Source organism: Nicotiana sylvestris, chromosome 4 (genome assembly GCF_000393655.2).
Source record: "Nicotiana sylvestris chromosome 4, ASM39365v2, whole genome shotgun sequence".
Taxonomy (NCBI): domain Eukaryota; kingdom Viridiplantae; phylum Streptophyta; class Magnoliopsida; order Solanales; family Solanaceae; genus Nicotiana; species Nicotiana sylvestris.
This window is the reverse complement of record NC_091060.1, coordinates 166,068,598-166,093,153: the sequence shown is the minus strand read 5'-3', so window position 1 is coordinate 166,093,153 and position 24,556 is coordinate 166,068,598. Positions and strand designations below refer to the sequence as shown.

The following is a 24,556-nucleotide window of genomic DNA, read 5'->3' as shown; positions in this document are numbered from 1 at the left end:
TTTCTCCAGGTGGACGCCTGATTACCGACACTTAAACTGTTTCCCTTCCTTAAAACTGGTGTTGCTCTCCCTTGCTCTCCAAGTGGTCGCCTGATTGCCGAACTTGAACTGTATTCCCGTGCTCTCCATGTGGGCGCCTGATTGCCGAACTTGAACTGTATTCCCATGCTCTCCAGGTGGGCGCCTGATTGCCAAGACTTTAACTGTATTCCCGTGCTCTCCAGGTGGGCGCATGATTGCCAGAACTTGAACTGTATTCCCGTGCTCTCCAGGTGGGCGCCTGATTACCAAACTTGAACTGTATCCCCGTGCTCTTCAGGTGGGCGCCTGATTACCAAACTTGAACTATATTCCCGTGCTCTCCAGGTGGGCGCCCGATTACCAAACTTGAACTGTATTCCCGTGCTCTCCAGGTGGGCGCCTGATTACCAAACTTGAACTATATTCCCGTGCTCTCCATGTGGGCGCCTGATTGAAAAAACTTGAACTGTATTCCCATGCTCTCCAGGTGGGCGCCTGATTGCTAAACTTTAACTATATTCCCGTGCTCTCCAGGTGTGCGCCTGATTTCAACAAAATAGACAAAATAAAGAAAATTTTCTGCCCCAGTTTGGTAGCTGGGCACATCTGTGAGTGTTAAACTGAATCATGTTACCAAATATTACTAAGAATTTGAAAGCTAGATCCCATTATCTAGGAGGGTCCTGACAACTCCTAGCTAAATGACAGTTTTAAAAGCTGAATTATGTTTTCTAAAGGTATAACTTCCGCTAAATCTGGTTATCTAAGAAGGTCTTAAAACTACATTCCATTATCCAGGAGGGTCTTGAAAATCAAAACTCAAGTCTTATCTTAAGAGTGACAAATTTTACGACTGAATTATACTATCCTACAGCAGAACTTATGCTAAATCGTGTTATCTAACGAAAATCTTGAGGCTAGGTCCCATTATTCAGGAGGGTCCTGACAATTCGAATTGAATCATGTCCTAAGAATGAAAACTTCAAAGTCAACTTATATTTCTTTGGGGTAAGACTTATGCTAGATCTTGTTACTCATGCATGTTTGAATTTTAAACTAGGTTCCATTTTCCAGGAGGGTCCTGAGAATTTACGGTCAAACTTGTTTGGTGCTTGCCTTTCCTTACGGAGGGTTTCTCCGAAACAAACAAAATTTTCTGCCCCTGTTTCAATCAAAGAAAAATCTTGTCAATTTTAAAAGTATGGTGGTTGGTTTGTGGCCTTGACTTTGAAGGCGATTGCTCCTTCACTTCCCATGATCACTTTGGTTTCCACTCGAAGACCTTGCTTGTTTATTGACTAATCACTTTCTCTGTCACCCTTATCACGGAAAATACCTCTTCTCCATTTAGACCCAATATCCTCCATCTGTTGTATTGCTCATGAACTGACATTTACCAAACCTTCGTGTTTCACATGGACCCCAAAGCATGTTGATTGTTACCAACTTAGTGCGCTTGTTGTTCTTTCCTGACTTATGCCACTTTGACGTGCTAACCAGATCCCGTTTTGTGTAATTGGAAAGCTGGTGGCAAATTTTGAAGTCATTTCTCACTTGTTTTGACCAAACAGACTCAGGAAGAGGAAGTAACCAAGACAGAAGGACAGAGTAAAGGACAAAGGAAAAAGATGATTCCTAACAAAAAAACTACAAAGTAGAAACCTATCAAATATGGATACCAACTCTAATGACCATGACATGCACCTGCAGTCTATTCTGTTAAGCAAATCTGATGTCCAACTCTTGTTGTACCTCTAAGCCGTGAAACTGGGCTTCAATGCTCCGATTATCTACTCTGATTCGCGATCCTTATTTGACTTGTAGTGCCCGAAAGGTTTTCACCATTAAGCCTCTATCATTTTGTTCTTTCTCTCAACTTACAGTCGCCTCAGGGTGCCCATGAAGGTTTTCACCGATAAGACTCTCTCATTTTTGTTTTCCTTGTTCAGAACAGAGTGTTGTCCCTGATGTGAATCGCCTCTACTTGCTCGACTTGACATCTCTCAAAGACTGGTCGGAAGGTCTTTCTTTGGACCGTAATGTGGGCTTTTGGATAGGGCTAGAAAAAAAGGGTATCAAAGGCTCAAAACAATTCACATGGGTTCAAAATTACAACTTTCGGAATCAGATTTCTTACAACAACCTCAACTTCTGTCCCAGTTTCTTTGCTTGGGGACTTTTGGATTTTTATTTTGATGGGACCGAACCGTGAGACTGCCTATGCATCCTTAAAAGGAATTAGGTCGAACGTAGTTCATGACATAGGAATTGCTCTGTTGTTGTGATTTTCTCTTTTCTCTTTCTTTTCTTTCTCTTTTTTGCTTTCTTTTTCTCTTTTTGTTGTTTTTCTTCTTCTTTTTTTCTCTCTTTTCATTCTTTTCTTTCTCTTTTTCTCTTTTCTTTATCTTTTTTTCGTCTTCCTTTACTTATCTTTTGCGATTGCATTTTTGAACTTTGCTATTGATTCCAAAAGAGGGGCATGAAAGAAAATGAATAAGGCTCAAAGGGGTAATGAAGGATAAAGTGTTTAGATAGCAGAACAAAATGCTTTCGTCATTCCAATCTTCAAAACATGCCAAGTACAAACAACACAATTAAACAAACCAAGGAAAACATTGGTATCATCTTTTGATTGTACCAGACTTGATAATCATATCCACACATTCGCCTTCTACATCTGTTAAATACAAAGCACCATTGGACAACACTCTCACTCTCATTACCGCGAACGACCCCTGTCAATTTGGGCAAACTTGCCTTTGGTTCAAACCGATATGGCATGATGCATTTCAATAAGGTTTCTTTATGTTCTATCTGCCGCAGTTTCACACAATTCGGGCTTGAAGTGATCTCAAAATGCCTTTATTTATTTCTCTCAAATGTCCATATCATCTTCAAAATTGTTTCATTCATTGCTTCATGACTAAACTGACTTTATAAGACCAGGCTGAGAATTACGCATGCATGTCATGTTACTAGTGTCAACAGGAAAAGAACTATAAAAGAAAAGAGAACTAAACAAAAATGACTAAAAATAACAGAAAATAGAAAATTGCATAAGACAGATGGTGGAAGGGTTTGAATAATGAAACAAGCAAACTAAACTGGGGTTATAAACCTAGAACAAACCTAGACAATACTAAACGTGCTACTACGATTAAACCGACTAGGCAAAAATAAAAGAATAGAAGGGTTTGAGTCACAAGACAATATCCGGATTACAACCCTGAAATAACCCGGATAAAAGAAATAACAACAAAATAAACCACCAAGACTCCTCCCTGGCTATCCAAGAGAGGAGCATCTTTCCGATCACCAAGCTCAACATCTTAGCCACTGAATTCTGCATCAACAATACTAGGACCTTCACAAGTCTTCATCATATTGTTCTTAACAAATTGCTTTTGGGTTCCTTTTACCGAATCGTTCTTAAGATCAAACTCTGATAGTGCTAAAAGTTCCGTAGCATGTGGACCTCCGAGGATCTCAGAAGAATTCTCATATTCCTTTTCAGGACAAATCATACCCACCATATGCGTCTCATTACAGACAGACGATGGACTTTGGCTAGTGTCTGCTGCATCTGGATTTTGCATGACAATGTCACCTGCATCAATAAGCTTCTAAACTGCTTTTTTCAGGTGCCAACACTTTTTTGTACTGTGACTCAGGGCATCGGAGCAATATGTGCACCTTTGAGAAAAATCAAACTTCTTTGGCAGAGGGTTTGGCATTTTTATCTGAATCGGCTTCAATATGTCCAATTGCCTCAACCTTTGGAACAAACTGGCATATGATTCTCCAATAGGGGTGAAAGCCTTTTCTTTTTCAGTAGTCTTTTCAGTTTCTGGCCACGATTGGAACCTTTTGCGGGCAGGTGGCTGATACGCTTGAGGGGGCGGGTAAGACATTTGGGGAAGTGGTGTGGGCCATCGCGGGCCTCGTGGGTGTGGAGAATATGGTGGTGCATTGTGGACAGGGTACCAGGAAAGTGATGTACGACTTTGGGGGTTCTGTGGAGAGAAGTAGCATTGGGGAGGGTCACCTGGTGCACAAGGATATCCATGGGGCCGATGTCGAGGATGAAAGTATTGAGCAGGAATGCCTAGCGGATCATCTTTTCTATTTCTCTTTCTTCCACCCAAACTTACTGGGATGTTCTAAATGTCTTTCGTAGTATCTTTCAATGCCGAATAACTCATGATTTTGTCTGACTTGATTCCCTTTTCTACCATCTCCCCCATTTTTAACACATCATTGAAAGGTTTCTCCAAGGTCGGAATCAAATTACTGAAGTAGGTAGGCCCCTGAGCTTGTAGGAAAAGCTCAACCATTTCTTCTTCACCAATCGTGGGGCTGACTCGAGCAACTTGCTCCCTCCATCTGAGCCCAAACTCCCTAAAACTTTCCTCCAGCTTCTTTTCCATTTCAGATAGGGAGGAGCGGTCTGGGGTAATACCTAATTTGTATGGAAAGTGTCGAACAAAATCTTGAGCCATGTCACCTAATGTAGGCCACTTTCCGACATCTTGACGATTATGCCACTCCAAAGCTACCCCAGTCAGGCTTTTACTGAAATATGCCATCAACAAGTCATCTTTCTCTCCAACACTTCTCATTTCACTGCAATAAACCCTCAGGTGGGCTACCGGATCTCCACACCCATCATACAAGTTAAATTTTGGCACTTTAAACCCCGCTGGCAGGCGAACGTCAGGGGACACAAACAATTCTTTGCAAGCCATGATACTCTGGTCTCTCATTCATTACTTGTTCTTTAAGGACTGTTTTATGCCTTTCAGCTTCCTGGGTATATCATCCCGCCCTTCTTTTCCTGTGACCTTTTCATTTTCAGCATGAAGCTCATCCCAAGGACTCTGCTTGTATGAGTCAGGAACCTTGTGGGCAACCTTTGAGGGGTAATATTGGGCATCATGAGCTTTGAGTGGGTATTCATTATTGGGGATAGTGGACATGACAGGAGGACAATTTTGGAAAAAGATAATTGGAGGACGAGTGGTGGAGTTACTAGGGTGGTTGGGAAAGCTGTGATAAGCAGGTGGATCTAGAGAGTATGGGGGATCATCTGGCACTATGACCGGTGTTTGGGTAAGGGTAGCATCTAGGAAGCTAGGAGGTGGCGGGGGTGGTACCTTCCCAGTCATCCAAGCATGATACATGTCTGTAATGTGTCGTCTTAATATCCTTACCTCATCAGCCAAACCGGTGTCTTGTTCAACCAACTAATTTCGGGCACCGATATCAACCAACCCAATTCTGTTGTTGTCTGCCATTGCCTTTTGACTTTATGTTGTAGAGAGGAGTTACTACTTCAAGAACCACAAACCAACCAATCTTCTGCTATGAAGATAACAAAATGAAGTCATCACGTTAGCGTTAGGGCATTTAACATAATATAATATCACATTGCGTGCAATGCACCTAGTCGCAATTATTGGTTCTAAAATGACTTCAAGGGTATGAAGGTCATTTGGCATCATCCCAATTTGTCCATTTGAATCTTCTCTTTTCTTTTCTCTACTCGCACTTCTTAGCTCGCTCATTTTCCCTCCCTTTTTTTTCTTTCTGATTATCGCTCTTTTCTTCCCTCTCATTTCTAACATCCCATGATTTCATCTCCTTTTTTTTGGTTTTTTTTTTCTTTTAATAAATAAGAAAATGATTTGATCAAACCCTATGTAGGTTGCCTATGTATTATGACGCCGCATGAATCAGATCTTTGCGTAGTTCGGGAATAGAGTAAACAAACTAACGTTCTCTTTTTTTTACCTTAATGACTACTCTGATGAGAAAAGAGAAACAAAAGAAGCAATTTTTTTTCTAGACTGAATGTTCTATAACCTACTCTAAACTCAAGCTTAACAAGCATGTCTTTTTTTCTTTTTTTTTTCCTTTTGAAACAAATACTCTATGGGAAATTATTAAGGAAAAACCCCTACAAGAGAAAAAATATTTTTGATTCTTTTTTTTAAGGAAGGAAATCTAAAGAATAAACCAAAGAAAAATATTTTGAATTTTCACTTGATATCCTGAAGAAAAATATTTTGAAACAAGAAATGAAAAAGATAAAAACTGTTTTTGGATTTGAATTTTTGATTTCCTATGGAAGAAACTCTGAAAATAAACCAAAGAAAAAGTATATTTTTTTATTCTATGTACAATATCCTAAAGTTCTAATGAAAATAAGAAAAGTTATTTTTTCATTTTTCATCAATTTTCCAAAGAAACACCTCCAAAGAAAATCTTTTTGGATTTTTGGAACTAAAATATTAAAGAAAACTTTTAAAGAGGTACTAAAAGAAAATTCTCTTTTTTTTTTTTTTTGAATTTTTAGTCTTAATGAACTAAAAGGAAATATAATAGCAATTTTTATTTTGAGTTCTAGATATTAATTTCATAAAAAAAATACCTTAAAAGAATTAGTATTCTAAAGAAAACTTCTAACAGAAATATAAAACGCGAAACCTCTTTTTTTTGGATTTTTGAGTTACAACATACTTTTTCAAATATAAAGTAGAAAGTACAATAACAGAAGACTCGACATTATTGTACAAAACTAAAAAGTAAAAAACGACATAAAATGAAGAACATATCCAAAACATAAAAACTAAAACAAATCTCCTTAAGCAACTCCTGAATGAGTGATCCTGACTGGATGGTCACGGGGTGTTTGTTATGCTCAAACCCCGGTAAGTAGATATACACCTGTATGGGAAAAAAAACTCAACCCAACACTAGGTGAGACAATAACACTCCCTATTGGACACATGCAAGACATAATTGAGGCTATTTTTGTAAAATGACTTATTTAGCCAAAAGGTGGCTAAAAGTGCAAAATTTGGCTATGACCCCGCAAAGCCAATAACCTAAGATTTACTAGGAATACCGGACCCTATGTTGGTTGCCTACGTATCATGCCCCGAAAAACGAGAATCAGGTATGTGTAGTTCGGGCATATTGGATACGGGCAAAAAATAAAATTAAAAAATAACTTAGAGAAAATACATTTTTTTGTCTTTTATTTTTAAAAATGATGAAATATGTAAACTCTTTTTGGATTTTTTTCCTTTTTTTTTTTTGATTTCCTGATTTTCGAAAAAATGATGAAAAAGTGCAAAATCTTTTTTTTTTTGAATTTTCAAGCTCTCTTTTTTTTCCTTAACAAAAATGTGACATAAAACATAATTGGGCCCCACTCGCTTTATCTTCACACTTTACCCTCTCTTTTTTTCTCCTTTTTTTCATTTTTTTATTTGCGCTCAACTATCACTGGTCCGCCAAATGACCCTTTTACCCTTGAATAAATGCAACATGTAGCACATAGGATGCATCAGGATGGTCTTTTATTTTGGGTACACCTGTCCTAGACGAACCCAACCCCTGTGTTGAGCCCCAAAAGTCAAATGCACATGATGCAAACAAGCGTTCCTACTAGGGATCCGGCATTGGGCTGAGTTATTCTAGGTTCAAAACCTGGGTATAGTGTTCTAGACTTGTGCACCCGAGCGGACAACTCGAGCCGAGGAGGGGCTACGTACCGGGAACCAAAAGGCCATCCGGCTTAGTAACTTGTCCGAGCCTCTTTCTTATTTCAAGGTATGACACTAACAGAATAGGGAGTCACGGCCAACGTGCACATCCTCGGAGATGAGAAGAGAAGGGTTTCAGAACAGTTTATATACAGTTCACGTAGTATCAAAGCGGTAAAAGCAACATTTAGCACATTAGGCCCAAACATATAATAAAATCAGATAATAGATAAAGCCAAATATAACAATTCATCTAAACTCGAATTCTGAACCCTGAACCAGAGATTCTGGGTTCGATCCCCAGCGGAGTCGCCAGAGCTATCACACCTCCTTTTTACCTACACCAGGGAAGGGATGTATAAGGGAGTTTTTTCCAACTTAAAGTGACAATCGAAACGGGATTATTTTTATTAAAAATTCAAAGTTGCCACTTGGGATAATTTTATGGTGTCCCAAGTCACCGGTTCAAATCCCGAATCGAGGAAAAGATTGACGCTGTATTACAGTCCGCGAACCAGAAATCCGGGTAAGAAATTCTGTTAACCCGGGAGAAGGTGTTAGGCATTCTCGAGTTCTGTGGGTCTAGCACGGTCGCTCAACTGTTATAGTAGGCTTATTATTTGATTTTAAAACACTTTTGAACCTATGTGCATTTTAACTTTAAACTACTTTTAATTATTTTAAGAAAGATGTCAACGCCATCTAAAATATGTCTTTGGACCGCGCCACATGAAATGCACCCGCAATCCGGAACACATTTTATTCAACGTTGTTAAGATTTGGATTTGGGTCACATGAAATGCACACCCGAGTTTAGGAAGGTAATATTATTAAAATAACGTGCCTAAAGCAACTATGCATTTTTAACTTTGCGAGGGCCATGGGAAATTCAACTAAATGGTATACCTCGATTTCTAAAAGATTAAAATATTAATTAAGCGAGGGCCATGCATTTCAAGATTTTATTTGGCACGGAATACCTCGATTTATTCTAACTTTTAGATCTCATTGTGAGGGCTATAACTATTTCCTATTTAATACAGCACACCTCACCATGTAATTAGTGAAAATCCACTTAATTAAAGGAAAGAATTATCAATACTATTTAGATGAAAAGCTCAGACCCATTTAAAATTAATAGACCAATACCAAGGCTTTCAACCAAACCCAACATGAGCCCAAGGCTTTAGAGAATCGGATATGGACCAAGGCCGGACTCGAGATCGAGTCTCCCAGCATGCGAAGGCATCAGAATATTTGTGCACAATTTCTTTAATGCGGGGAAGGTCACTAGCAATCTCAAATGGCCTTGATTTCATTAATTGGGCCAAAACTGGGCCTAAGTTTTCTGAACCTGTCTTTATGCACAATGAATTAATTATAAATCCATCAAGACATTACATGAAGCATGAGATGGAATTAACTCTTTACTTATGGATTCAAGTTATTCAAGTACAAGATAACTAATTAGCCATTCAGAAATTCCAACACCATTTCTAATCGAAACTGCCCATGCATAACTGATTAAAAAAAAAATGCACCTGCCATTTATATCTCCAATTAATTAATGAACTCAAATTGAAATAGGCATGTTCCCAATACTATCAAAGTCCCTAAACCTAACATACAGATCACTTGGATCTTAACAAGATACTCAAACTCTCACGGATTCATACTCTAACAAATGAATACAGAGAGGTCAGTATTATTTTTGGAAAACAAGCTTTGATCTAACACTATTAGGCGAACATATTTACTTAACAGACCCTAAGACTACTCTATACAATCCCTAACAGATAGCTCTAGCACAGATTGAATGAATGAACACCAAACAGAGTCCAATTACAAGTCTCAAAATAAATCTCAAAGGTTCATGGCATAACATTATTTTACACCTACTAGAACAGAAGACATGGACTAAAAAATCAAATGAAAACGAACAACAGAGAAAGACATCTAGCAAGTAACAAGAATCCTCATTTCTTCATAACACTTGAAATCTCTTTACATGTCTAGAATCAAGATGTGTACCTGGAATTGAAGAAAGAAATAAGGAGAATAAGAATTTAATCAACAGCAGCAGTAGAGTCAGCCCAGAAATAACCAATGAAACCAACTTTTAACCAAACTTTGAATCAGCAGAAATATCAACTAATGCCATCAATAAAAAAATAGCCAAAATTTGAACCAAACTTTTGAAAACCAACTAAGCTCAAATTATTTTAGCCCCTGATTGTTCAGAGATTGTTTCAGAAGTGAGAGCCTCAAGAATTACAGAAATTTTCAATGGAATAGTAATTTTTTTGTTTTTCCAGCGGTTTTTGATTTTCTGTATTTTTCTATCTCTTTTGGTCTGCCTTGAATGTCAAGAAAATGAGCCTTTATAGGCAAGGGATTAGGGCAGCAATAGAGAGATTAAATTTGTACTTCTACCCTCCTCCAATTTTCATTTCAGCTTAAAAATCCCTAGTCTAATTTCCTTTTTTCTTAACTGTCCCTAATGTAGTTACCAGATTATCAAAACAGCCCCAACTCAGCTTCTTAGAAAGCTTTCTATTCTGTTATACAAAGATTCTCTCAACCAATTACCCCAAATTACCCCTCAGACCTCTGATATTTACCCTCCCAACCTAAACCAACTATGGGTCATATATCTGCAGACCCAAATTAAATCCCCATGTGGGCTAATTCATTCCCCTTTGGACCCAAGTTAATTCAAAGACCCAAACAAAAGAACTAAAAGCAGAACCAAAAATAGCAAAAGAAGATGTTTGGGCTCAAATGGATTGTAAACCCGAAGAACATTTCATCAATTAACAAATTAAGCTAAAAGACTTACTAGTTAGAATTTAACCAAACCGGCCAAAACAATTTCATAATTAACCATGCAGGACTAAATGAAAAACAAAAAAATAGAAAAAAAAATCAAGAAGAAAAGGAGAAACAGAGAAATGGAAGGAAAGAAAGAAAGCTAGCTTAACACAAAAAGAAGTAAAGGAAATACCTACTGAGACTCGAGCAATTGAGGAATGGAGTTTGAATCATCAACTTCTCGAATTTTCCGGCCAACTATGATATTAATCGTGTGTTCTTAATAAGAACACACGAATAATATCAAAACAAGCCCAAATCTTGAAAGCAGACTTGAATCAGGAGCTTTTGGGAATCAGGGTCCATCCCTTCAATCTAAGATTCGAGAGACTCTAGAGTTATTCAATGGAAGTGGAGTTGGGATTCGGAATGTGGGAAGGGAAGGGATCCTAGGATGTTAATTTGATGGCGTTTGGGATGGGCGCCGCCGGTGGAGACGATGGGAATTTCAGGCGGCTCTAGGGTTTTTTCAAGTCTCTAAATTGAGAGACGGGGAGGTGGGAGACGACTTGGAGGGGTAGCGGATTCAGACATTTATATATTAAAGACCCCCCAACTTCCCAACCGTTAGATCAATTAACCTCGACGGCCCAGATCTGTTGGCTATTTAAACAGTGTCGTTTTGTTATTGGGGGGGAAGTGGACCGGGTCAAGGGGAATCTGGGCTGGGTTAAACGTTTTTGGATGGGCATTTCAAATTGGGCCGAGACAAACGAATTAATTGGCCCAAAATTCTATCCCATTCCTTTTCTCTTTTAATTCCTTGACAATTCCCTTTTTTTTCTTTTAGAAAAAAAAAATAAAATAAAATCTAAGCTAATTCCAAAATCAAATTACTCATACCAAATTTAATTAACTAAGTTAATATTGCCACCATTAATTAAAAACCAAATTAAAGGAAAAACTACCAAAGTTCAAAATTAAAAATGAAAGGTGCAAATTGAACTATTTTTTGTGATTTTATTTTTTATAAAACAAACAAATAATTACTAATCAATTCTTAAAAATGCAAAGTCAAATCCTAAATGCAAATGCAACATATATTTTTTGTATTTTTCATTAATTAAATAAAATAAACATGCACAAACAAATGCAAATACTTAACGGAAAATGCCACAAAATTTTACAAAATTGCAAACAATGAAAAAAAACAATTATTTTGTTTTGAATTTGTGGGAGTAATTCATATAGGGCAAAAATCACGTGCTCACACACTATATCAGTGAAAATGACCATCATACACCGCTGAAATGTAGCCGATGCATTACACAACCCAAAAGGCATCGTAGAAAAGGCAAAGGTGCCATATGGACAAGTGAAGGTGGTCTTCTCCTAATCTTCTAGAGCAATCAAAATTTGGTTGTACCCAGAATACCCATCCAAGAAACAGTAGAAAGCACGCCCAGCAAGTCTGTCTAACATATGATCAAGAAAAGGCAATGGAAAGTGATCCTTGCGGGTCACTTTATTCAAATTGTGGTAGTCCATGCACACCCTCCACCCGATGACAGTCCTTGTTGGAATCAACTCATTTTGCGAATTTGTAACTATGATCATACCACCCTTCTTCGGCACATATTGCACCGGCAAAGTTCAAGAGCTATCAGAGATGAGGTACATAACCCCGGCATCCAACCACTTGATCACCTCTTTTTTTTACAACTTCTTGGATTGCCTCGTTCAACCTCCTTTGATGTTCCAAGGAGGGCTTTGCATCATCTTCCAGAATAATCTTGTGTATACAGAATGCAGGGCTTCCCCTGAATATTAGCTATTTTATTGCCTTTTTCCGCTTTTGGAACACCGCCAATGTGGCATCAACCTGCATGTTAGGAAGACAAGAGGAAAGAATAACTGGCAAAGTTGAGCTAGGGCCTAAGAACTCATACCTGAGGTGTGGAGGCAACGACTTCAACTCCAACACCGGAGGTTACTCGATTAAAGGTTTTGTTGGTACAGTCTTCCGATTCTCAAGATCCAAAGAGAGTTTCCTAGGCTCGTAAGAGTAAGAGCCCATTCCATGCAAAACATTCACACACTCCACTTGGCCTTCATCCTCATTTACATCAAGATTCAACAATACTGCCTCTAGATAGTCCTCCACATTGATCATTGCACTAGTATCATCAACTATCACTGCCGTGACAAGGTCCACAAAGGATCACACTTCAGAACTGTTGGGATGCTTCATTGACTTGCACATATGAAAGACCATTTTCTCATCACCCACCCGGAAGGTGAGTTCCCCTGCTTCCACATCAACTAGGGCCTTCCCAGTAGCAAGGAAAGGTCTTTCCAATATGATTGGAACCTCATAATCTACCTCACAATTCAAAATCACAAAATCAGCTGGCAAGACAAATTTGTCCACCCAGACAAGAACATCATCAATAATATCCAATGGTCTCTTCATAGTTCCATCCGCCATTTGCAACCTCATGGAAGTCGGCCTCGGTTGCCCAATACCCAAAGTCTTGAAAACTGAGTAGGGCATCAAGTTGATACTTGCCACTAAATCACATAGAATTTTTGCAAAGTCCGCACTCTCAATGGTGCAAGGAATGGTGAAAGCACCGGGATCTTCTAGCTTCGGGGCCATTGAGTGCACTACCATACTAACTTGGTGGGTAATCTTGATAGTTTCACAATCCATGGATATTTTCTTTGTCACCAAGTCCTTCATGAATTTAGCATAACCTGGCATTTGCTCTAGAGCCTCCACCAAAGGCACATTAATGGATAAGCTCTTCATCATGTCAATAAACTTCTTAAACTGATTCTCATTTTTCTGCTTCACGAGCCTTTGAGGATAAGGTGGAGGTGACCTTGGAAAAGGAGCCTTGGCTTTAGGCACAACCATTTTCGGCATGTCTATTACGTGTTCCCTAGACGGGTTCACGTCATACTGAGTTTCCACCTCAGCATCTTGGATATCAATCCTCACTTCCTCATTCATGTTCTCATCAATCACATTTTCAACCACCAATGGGATCTCATCCTCTTGCAACTCAACTTCATCACTCAAAATTTCTTTTTGTTTGGCGGCATTCACATCACCGCCTCGTCCACTTCTTGTAGTTACCGCCATTACATGCCCGGAATTGTTCCCACCCTTCGGGTTCACTACTATATCACTTGGTAGAGCCCCCTTAGGGCGAGTATTCAAGGATTGTGAGATTTGGCCTAATTGAACCTCCAAGTTTCTGATTGAAGTATTGTAGGAAGCCAACTGAGCATCAAAGTCCGCATTCTTTTTCATCATTTGTTCAAACATCATTTCAGTTCTCCCCATTTTATTGTTGGAAGAACTAGGACCTTGGGATGGAAATAGGGGTGGATTGTTCGGTTGTTGATACATTGGGGGCCTTTGAAAACCTTGTCCCCGATTTCCTTTATTGCCATTGTTCCAATCATCCTGATTGTTGTTACCACCCCAGTTGTTGTTGTTGCATTCCAATTACCCTAATTGTTCCGATTGTCCCAATTGGAATTTTGGTTGTTTTTCCCCCAATTACTATTCCCTTGTTGTTGTTGATTGCCCAATTACCTTGGGGTCTCCATTGTTGTTGGTTGGAAGAATTGCCTCGTTGGCCCTGATAATTGTTCATGTATTGCACTTCTTCTTTCTGCCCATCATAACCATCATCTTGGAATCCACCACCATCATTGTCATATTAATCTGAACTCCCTTGGTTCTGTTGACCTCTTTGTCTTCTTTTGTTCACTAGCATGTTGACACCCTTCATAGCATTAACATGTCGTGGATTTTGAACCTGCTGTAACTATGCCTTTGCTAGCTAGTTCATTATTATTGTCAGCTCTGCTATTACCTGCCTATGATCATGTAGCTCTTTATGCAAGTGAGTGACCGTGGGGTCACCCTGTGACACATTGGCTCTACTTTTCCAAGCGGAGGACGTGTCAGCCATCTCATCAAGAATGTCACAAGCCTCATCATAAGACAGCTTCATGAAATTGCCCTCGGCAAGTTGGTTCACTATGCATTGATTTGTTATGTTAATGCCCTGGGAGAATGTCTGTTGTATCATTGCCTCAGTCATATTATTGTTGGGACATTCCTTTACCATGTTTCTGTATCTCTCCCATATCTCATGTAATGGTTTGGTGGGCTCCTGCTTGAAAGCTAAGATCTCATCCTGCAATGCTGCCATGTGCCTCGGCGAGAAAAATTTTGTAATGAATTTATCCGCCAACTCATCCCAAGTAGTGATGGAATGGTTGAGAAGTCGTTCAAGCCAATCCAATGTCTTCCCTCTAAGTGAGAAAAGAAATAATCTCAACTGAAGTGCATCCTCTAACACATTAGTTTGTTTGCTCCCCCAACAGGTATCCACGAAACCCTTGAGATATTTGTAAGCATTCTGATTGGGAGCACCCATGAAATACCCTCGCTACTCCAACAATGTCAACATCACATTTGTAATTTAAAAAATTACCCGCCCGGATCCGGGGTTGGGACAATTGCACTAGTATATCCTTGGTTGGGAAGCACTTGAGGAGCCACTCTTGGAGGTGGCGGGGGAAGGTCTGGAACATTATCATTGCCCTGGGGGCCTCTCTTTTGTACTTGAGGTACAATAGGAACCTCATTATCAATATTGTCATCTACTTCCTCCCCTGACGGAAGATCTCCAAGAGGTGCGTTGTTTGCTGCCATTTTGTACCTAAGTTTGCGACACACACAAATTAGTAACGTAGAAGGAAAGAAGAACAATACACAAAACTATTTAGATAGATAGACACAACCATTAGCTCCCTAGCAACAGTTCCAAAAAGTGATCGGAGCCAACCCTACACCACTATAAAGTGGCGAGAGCGATCGAAGCAGCTTTTACCCGAGATGGCCGGGATCGAATTCATAGGGAGCTAGAAGTGGGAATTGGATTCCTATCTAAACTAGAGATGCGTAGTGCTCTTAATTACACTTCCAATCATCTTTTTGGTTGGTTATTACTTCTAATATTTATGCTAATGATAAGCTAAATTAAACTAAGAATGATTGCTTGTAGGGTTTTCTAAATAGTTAAAGAGGCACTAGGGATTGTGATATAGCCAATGCACGGAATTATTTACTCTATACCTCTCGGTAGCTTGAGTGACTTTGCCCTAATTGACTTTCTCAAGACCAATTGAGTGTCAAAATTGTGTAAACAATATAGGCTCAAGTCGGGTATTTCTATCTCTAGGTTTAACCCTTTAATTGGGGCTATCAATCTCTTGATTACACCCCAATTCCTTGTTGGACTGATTTTTCTAGACTCAAGCTCTCTTTCTCAAGAAGAGCCCAAGTCAAATAGGCACAAATTAGTGTTTGCAACCACTAATTCAACATGGAAAACATAAATCAGTCCAAATATCAACTACTCATAAACATCTAAGCCTTAAATCAAAAGACCCATCAAATACCCACACTAGGGTTGAGCCATAACCCTAGCTAATGGGTCTAGCTACTCATAATAATGGAAAAGAATAGAGAAATAGATGAAGAATAACCCTTATGATTTACACAAACTACGATAAAGAAGATTTAGTGTTAATCTAGCTATAAATTACTCAAAATGGACATAAAACGTCATTCACATGCTCTGGTCTCTCACAGATTACAAAAGATGCCCTAAAAATGTGAAAAGAAAGTATTTATACTAGGCCGCATTTTCTGGACAAAAATACCCATGACGAGGTATTGCGGTCCACATAAAATACACTGCGGACCGCAATAAGGCTTCTTGGCTTGATTAATCATCCTCTGAATCTGGCCACCGCGGGCCGCATAAAATACACCGCGGCCGCGATGGCTTTAACTGCAGTCCGCACAAAATGCTCTGCGGACCGCGCTGGCTTCATTCGTCCAAAATACCAAATCTCTGAATCCCCTCTCCGCGGACCGCATAAAATGGATTGCAGCCGCGAAGAGGGTACTGCGGTCCACACAAATGGGTTGCGGCCACAGTGCTTGAAACTCCAAAATTTGCACCTCTCTGAATCTCCTCACCGCGGACCGCACTAAATGGATTGCGGCCGCGGTGGGTCTGTTGCAACTGTGCTTTGACTTGTTCTTGGTACTTGTGCATGTTTCACTCCTTTTTGAGCTAGTTTTGACTAATTGTCACCTTTTTTACCAAATCCTGCAAATAAGTACAACATGTAAGCCTTTGGGACTATTTTGTATACATTTTTAATAAAAACTCAAGTAAAAAGGAGTGTAAAATGAACTAGAATCCCTAATTATCAAGAGACAACTCTCATGGGATGTATCCATGGTTGTCCTACTATGGCGTTGTATGTAATGGCTTGGTCCATAATATGGAATGTTGTCTCTAGAGTTATGCTGCCAGCCAAGACAATGAGTGTAATTTTCCTGAATGTTCGTTCTACTGCATTATTAAAACCAGTTAGTGTGATGCAACGCGACACTATCTTATCTTCGAGTCTCATTTCGATAAGGACTCGAGGATAGATAATACATGCGCCGCTCCCGTCATCTACCATGATGTGTTTGACATCGATATCTAAAATACGTAAAGTAATAACGAGGGCATCATTATGAGGAAAAGTCAAACCATCGGCATCCGACTTGTCGAAGATGATACTTTCTTTGAGTTTGTTGTACCGTTCACGGGTGATAGACCGCTTGATTTTGTGGGTGGTGATGAACTTAACGTTGTTGATAGAGGCGTCATCGCCATCACCGATAATCATGGTGATGGTTCGAGCTGGTGATAGTGTCTTTGGCGGGCCTTGGTGTTCGTATCCTCTAGAGAAATTGGTTCTCCCCCTATCGCTTAGCAGCTCTTTGAGGTGTCCTTGCTGCAACATATTTACGACTTCTTGTCTAAGGGCAATGCAATCTTTAATTTTGTGCCCTCATTCCTGGTGAAACTCATAGAGGGCATCGAATTTTCTGGTGTTCGGGTCTGATCTCATCTTTGGTGGCCACTTCACTTTCATTCCGAATTTCTCTAAAGCATAGACTATCTTAGTAGGTGACACACAAAAATTGTGAGTAGATAATAAAGAAGGCATACGATGAGTTCCTGTTCTTAGCATGGACGGTCCTTCTTCGTAGCGAAGGGAGGGCGCGTCAGCCGTCTTGACATATGGTTGGTGACCTTCACTATTAGCTCGTGGGATTGGATGATCTCTTCTGGTGTTGTCTCTTCGTTCTTCCCTAGATTCGACTTGTACTAAGGTTAGTCGATGAGTTGGCCCATTGAGATCGTCCTTGTATGCTCGAACCTCGGCATAATAAGCATTATGAATTTCGTCCCCAAGTGGTTGGGGGATACTTCATCATTCGGATAAATAGTTTTCTAGTTGCTCTTGAACCCTCTCTACTCAGCCTGTTCTGAAAAGCTATGACCATCATCCCTTCGGATACATTTGGCAGAGTCATCCTTACTCGGTTGAACCAGACGAGGAAGTCCCTTAGCCCCTCTCCCAAAGATTGCCTAATAGCAAATATGTCATTTACTCTCGCCTCTGCCTTATTGGCTTCGGCATGGGTGGTTACGAACTTATTGGCCATTTCTTCAAAAGTTTCTATGGAGTGAGCTGGTAGCTGTGAATACCATGTTAATGCCCCTCCTGTGAGGGTTTCTCCAAACTTCTTCAGCAAAATGGAGGACACTTGTTCCTTGCCAAGGTCGTTACCTTTCACGGCGGTGACGTAGTGAGTCACGTGATTTTTAGGATCGGTCATTTCGTCGTATATACTGAGGTAAGGTGGCATTTTGAAGGTCTTTTATATGGCATGCAGGGGTGCATCATCATTGTACGACTTCTCTATGAACCTACCAACGTCCCTTTTCGGCAGCAGCTTAGGAGCACCCGGTATCTTGTCAACTCGTTCTTGGTGTTCTTTCATCTAGTCTCGGAGTGCCTTGTTTTCATTTTTTATTTCTTCCATCCTTTTTAGAATGGCAGCCAGGGCGTTGTCACCTTCACTATCAATAATATTGTGAGTTATACTTGTTATTGGATGGAGAGGTCAGTTGCACTGCTCATCTATTTGTTGCATCGTGCAAGCACTTGCAGTTTCTGTAGTTGTGCCTAGAGTGAGTTTGTTGATGCTTGCTATCATGTCGGTTAACCATGCCTCGAGGAGTTTTTTCACAACTGGGGGCGTCCCTTCCTCTGTAGACGTGGAGGCCCTTTTACCACTAGGTTTTGTTATGCTGCAGTGTGGGGCGCTGACCTCTCTTACTTAGGGGACATGCTGGGCGTCGTGTCCTCACCTATTGTTTTACAACTTTCGTTGATGACATTCATGAGGTTGGTTGGGAAGTCACTTGTTATTCTCGTCCTTTCTTCTTGATTACCTGCCATGTAGGGTTTTGTATACACAAAGGAAGGAGATCTCGGGGTTTTTCAACGTTAATGACCTGCGTAGATTTAGAGGAAGCTAAAAACTTAACTAAGAAATCCCCACAGACTGCGCTAAATTGTTTGGCCAAAAAATAAGAATCTTGATTCAAATAATTAAATTTATGTGAATGCAGGTTAATCTCAGTTAAAAATATTATCCCTAGTGAGGTACTTCTTGAAAAGCAACAAACACTATATGGTTATATCCGAACAGTAACGGTAGCACACTATAAATATTCTAGGAATCAAAGACAGTGATATAGCATTTAATATAAATAAATAGCAATAAATGGCATTTAAGTAAATATGATGAACGAGTCACCCAAGAAATGATATTCTTTCTGACAATGATGAATGATAGACAATTCCTTGAATCTTTGAGTTATTCTCCTTAGTGGAAAAGTATAGACAAGAATCTCAGTGAAAAGGTGATGTTTGTATACTAGCAGTGAGATCTGATTCCTTTCTTCACGTCAAAGTATGTGTTTTTCACAAAAAAATATCACATGTCCCCGATCATAGTGTCTTTTTCTATTTATAAGGAACATACTCCTAACAAACCTTAATAGTACAAGTGTAGAGAATATTCATTAATAGTATAACTTCGTCAAAGGCACTCGACCTTTGCCTCGGCCCTTGTAGACTCATCGACTCCGTTCCTTGTTGACTCTCCGACCACAGACTTCGCTGCTTCTTGTCCATTTTGTCAAACGACAAGAGAAATCTTCCCCTAGTACTATCTGGTTTTAAATATTCAGAAGATAGATTTTTGCCATGATAGTATGACTTAATTGCCTCCTAAACTTGTACTCCCTCCGTCACAAATTATCTATTCTTTTTTACAACTATTTTTAGAAACCAAGACAGATAATTTGAGATGGAGGAAGTACAGGGTTTCACATATTACACAATAAAGGGCTATGTAGGGGTAGGCATCGGTCGGTTTGGTTTTGAATATTATCGGTTTAGCATATCGGTTATCGGTTTACAAATTTGATAAACCGATAACCGAACCGATAAGATATCGGTTATCGATCATTATCGGTTCGGTTATCGGTTTACTCGATAAGATAACTCAATCTAGAGTTAAGCAAAAAAGAGAAGACAATTCACTGGAGCTAAGCTAAAAAGAGAAGAATTCACATATAGTATACTACCCATTTCTGCGTTATGTCCAGTGGCTACAACTGGAATAGTACTAATTCTTTAACAACAGTTGTCCAAATACATTAATAATAATACAAAGTAGTAGCAATTTCACCTTAAAATTAACAAGTCCAAACATATAATACTAACAGTCTAAGATAAACTGAATGTTATTTGTCAAATGCTTAACCTAAAAAAAGAAACCATAGAGCAAAACCTTGATCTGTACATGGGCAATACTAACAAGTAAATGAAAAACACCTAGAAGGCAAGAAAATGTTGTCATGTTGTCAAAGCTCAGCATACTCTACAGAAGAATAAAGTTCAAAAATATACTCGAAACTGACGAAGATTGTCGATTGAGAATTGATAAGTGCGAAGAGAAATTGGTAGTAGTTATAGGCTGCACAACGGGAGCTCACAAAATTAAGAAACGAAAATAATAAAATAAGAATCATTAACAGTCAAAAATACCAATATGAAGATAAATTTTGTTATAAAAATTAAAAGCCTAATGTATAACACTAAAGACTTACACTATGAGTAACTAGTAAGGTCTATGAAGAATGAAGATGAAGCAACTGGAGAGTGCGGCTGAAAATAAATAAGAGAGAATGAACTGAAGCCCTAGCATATGTATATACTTAAGGGTTAAGTCGTAATTTTATTAATTATTATTGGGTTATCAGTTAATCCATTAAGAAAATTGGCAAATTGAGGCCCGAACAGATAATTCAATAGTGAAAAAATTCTAAACTGTTAGCGAACCGTTAACCCAATAATCCGATATTGATAACCCAATAAACAATGAACGATCGGACTCTCGGTTTGGGCTAACTCGTCAGTCGTCACGCCCATCCATTTAAAGGAAGCATCATAGATTTTATTCATTTGATTGACTAGTCAAAACACGTAGAAGCACCAAAACAGTCAAAATAATTTCGCACACGTCTTTTTTCAGCTACACAATGACTGATCAGATTTCCAAAACTGAACAACACGACAAAGCGAATCATCAGAGGAGCCCCCATTGTGAAGTGCAATTTTCGCACTTTCTTTGAGCTCTTGTGCTCTACGTCTCATAGCCATGCCTTTCTCCCCTTCCATTACAATTCTCACCATCTTTTCAATCTCCTTTCGGCTTATCAGCTCTTCGCCGGGGGCTACCGGAAATTTCATTGTCACGCCGACCTCCTCCGCTAAAAAGGCGGCGTTCATCCTCTGCTCCGCGTAAAGGGGCCATGCAATCATCGGCACGCCGTGGACTACGCTCTCTAAAGTCGAATTCCATCCACAGTGCGAAAGAAATGCTCCGGTAGATGGGTGATTTAGAATTGCTACTTGTGGGGCCCAAGAAGGCACTACCAAACCCCTTCCCTCAGTTTTCTTCGCAAATCCTTCCGGCAAGTACATCAATGGATCATTTTCATCGCTGCCCACGTTGAAATATGCTGCCGAGGCACTTGCATCACTTGGTTTACGGGCCACTAAGATGAACCTGTTGAAAGAAATGAAAACAACAAACTTTTAGGTTGGATATTTTTCCCCAGTTAATAAAAATTTAGTAGGGTAATGAAATTAAGTGGGCGTTTGGACATAAGAATTGTAAAATTTCGGAAAAAAGTAAAAAAAATAAAAATAATATTTGAAAATTGAAGTTGTGTATGGATATGAATATAATTTTGGGCTATTTTTGAATTTTATGAGTGATTTGAAGTGAAAATTTTAAAAAATATCTTTTTATGAAATTTATCTTCAAATGAAAATTGAAAATTTCATAGTCAAACATTAATTTCGAAAAAAAAATAAAAAAAATGAATATTTTTATAACCAAACGGGCCCTAAGGTAAAATCATGAGTTAGCAGCTAATAATATAATCTATTAGTGGAATAATAAGCGGGTGGATTATGAGTCAAAATGGTAAATGGTTTCCAAAATTACACAAGAAATCATGGCCATTCTCTCATTACCAACTTTTAATATTAATTGTAGTGTTATTTTCAAGAGTTTAACTTATACATCGGATAGTGCAAAGAATTTGTGTTACTATCAGTAGTCATTGATTTATAATTTTGAAAAAAAAGACAACTTACTGCAAAAAGTAAAATTTATATGATAATTATAAATACTTATACTCAAGTTAAACTCTATTTCCTAATATAAAAATGCAATATATAACCTTTGGTGACTCATTTCAAGACCCCAAGCTAATTCAGTAAGTTGTTCACTTGTCAAGGTGCCGCCACTACCAAACACCACAAACAGAACAGAATCAGACGGCTGATTATCCAACCACGTCAAAATCTCAGCATCCTTTTCTGTAACGACTTCATCTTGTTTGATCAATGGCCCTAGAGTATGAACAGGCGGAATAGGTATATTTTGGAAAAATGAATTTTCTTTAAGAGCTTCAAGGGTCACTGGTTCAAGATCATCCCAACTGTTGACAAATATTCCGGCGGCCAATGGTATTCTGCTGACGTGAAGTAAATACCATTTGTACTCATCGTTTTTCCTGTCTTTTACCTGTAGAGACAAATTCAGAATTTAAAACTCTTTATTCGTTAAATTTATCATACATTTGAAATTAGGAGTTCATATTAAGTTTTGTAGACTATTGATGTAAGTGTTTTACACCATCAAATATTTAAGTTAATCTACAACAAGGATAACTTTTCATAAGAATCCTAATGAGATAACCTTAAAAATAGAGTAATAAATAGTAACATGTTATAGACATTAAAATTGTAGTGATATAGTGTAAAAAAAAAAATGCACCTTGTATAAAAATTGAATTTATTTAATATTCGTTAAAATTTATTGAATTAAAATTTTAATAATTTTCACATATTATGTTTTCGTAGATGTAAGTATTTTACATCATTGAATATTAAGTTAATCTACAACGGATAACTTTTCATAAGAATCCTAATGAGATAAAGGACAGTATGGGAAATATTAAGCTTTCGTTATGCGCGAAGTCCAGGGAAAGATCGGACCACAAGCGTCTATTGTACGGAGCTTTATCCTATATTTCTACAAGAGTTTGTTCACATGACAACAAATTTACCAATTACGCCAAAATTCCCCTTCAAAATCCTAAAGAGATAAACCTTACAAATATAGTAACATGTTGTAGTCCGGGTTCGAGCCCTAGGCATGGAATTTTTTTTGGTAGGGAGTGCTTCCTCCCCGAATGGAGCCCTACGCGGTACGAATCCAGATATAATCGGGCTCCAATGCATCCGGGAACCAAAAAAACATATAGAGACAGCGTTGCACCTTGTATTAAATTCATTTAATATTCGTTAAAATTTTAATAATTTTCAGAGATGAATCTTAATGTACCTGGTCTAGGAGGTCGTGAGGGCATATTGGATTGCATCCAGGAGTTTGAATAGGTTCGGGAAGGTCAACGAACTCGCCGTTGACTTCCCGGTCAAGTGTTGGAAGATACAAAGAGAAAGCCATCAAAAGAGTAGAGGCAGTGAAGAAAGAGTAAACAGGAATTGAAACCTCTTTGCAAATCTCAAAAGCGTCAGTACAGAACAAATCAATGATCAAAGCTTTTGGGCGATGTGTTATTAGAAGTGAGGAGAGGTATTGTTTGAGTGATTCGCGGACTATGATAGAGAGTCGGGTGACTACTCTCATATCGTCGGTGAAAAATGAAGAGATGTTTTCCACCGGCGGGATTTCGACGGCATGGAAACCGGTGGGAAGGTTATCTGATCGGAAAAGTTCATTTTGTGCGGCGGAAGCTCCGGTAGTGATGACGAAGAAGCTGACGTGGAAGCCGTGGTTGATTACTAGGCGTTTGGCGAACTCAAAGAGTGGAATGATGTGTCCCATGCCAGGGCTTGGGAGGAACGCAACGTGCGGCTTCTCTTTCTGTTCAGCAGTCGCCATTGTTGTAGATTTGTCCATTAAAAGGAACAAATGAAAGTCCAAAACAATGAAAAGAGAATATGGTATGGTAACTGGAAATGATATGTGCTTTTATATAGAGAAATCGCTGTGAAGTTATTCTTCACAATTTTGATGATCAGAATATTATCTTTTTTTTCTCTGATAGTGTTGTGCGAGTTGTTTAATTATTCAGTATTCAAACTCTACGGACTCGATTAATTCAGATTCATATTTACTTTGAAGGTTATAACAGCAAAAAATATTTGGATTTCCCACCCGTCACAACCCGGGGTAGAAATTCTATAATCATCCGATCCATAATAAATGATCAATTTGTTTTGGGCACATCCATTAATGAAATATTAAATACTAGACGAAAATAGTTAGTGTGACTAAACATATTCTTCACTAAATATTGCATCATAGTTATAGTAGCACTTACTTATTTTCTTAATTGTGACAAGTAAATGACTTTTTAGGAATACGTATATAAGGGTAATTTTAGAAAAATAAATTAAATTTTTTCTTGATTATATAAATGAACACTTATTAAATTATTTTAGATCAAAATAAAAAAGCAAATTGATATTTATTTTGGACGGAGGGAAAAACACATAAGAATTAAAATTTCGGCGAGTGTAATAATTCTTAAAATTTTGACGATCAGAATGTT

General features: G+C 38.6%; 1 protein-coding gene across 1 annotated transcript; it reads right to left on the bottom strand.

The window, feature by feature from the left end:
• Window positions 1-20,834: 20,834 nt before the first annotated feature.
• LOC104230983 (hydroquinone glucosyltransferase-like) lies at window positions 20,835-24,100 on the bottom strand. Its single transcript, XM_009783898.2, has 3 exons — window positions 23,323-24,100; window positions 22,154-22,500; window positions 20,835-21,471 (listed from the first exon to the last, which is right to left on the bottom strand). Exons 1-3 carry the CDS (start codon window positions 23,899-23,901, stop codon window positions 20,931-20,933), a joined length of 1,467 nt encoding a protein of 488 aa, XP_009782200.1. The 5' UTR covers window positions 23,902-24,100; the 3' UTR covers window positions 20,835-20,930.
• Between the last annotated feature and the right edge of the window lie 456 nt (window positions 24,101-24,556).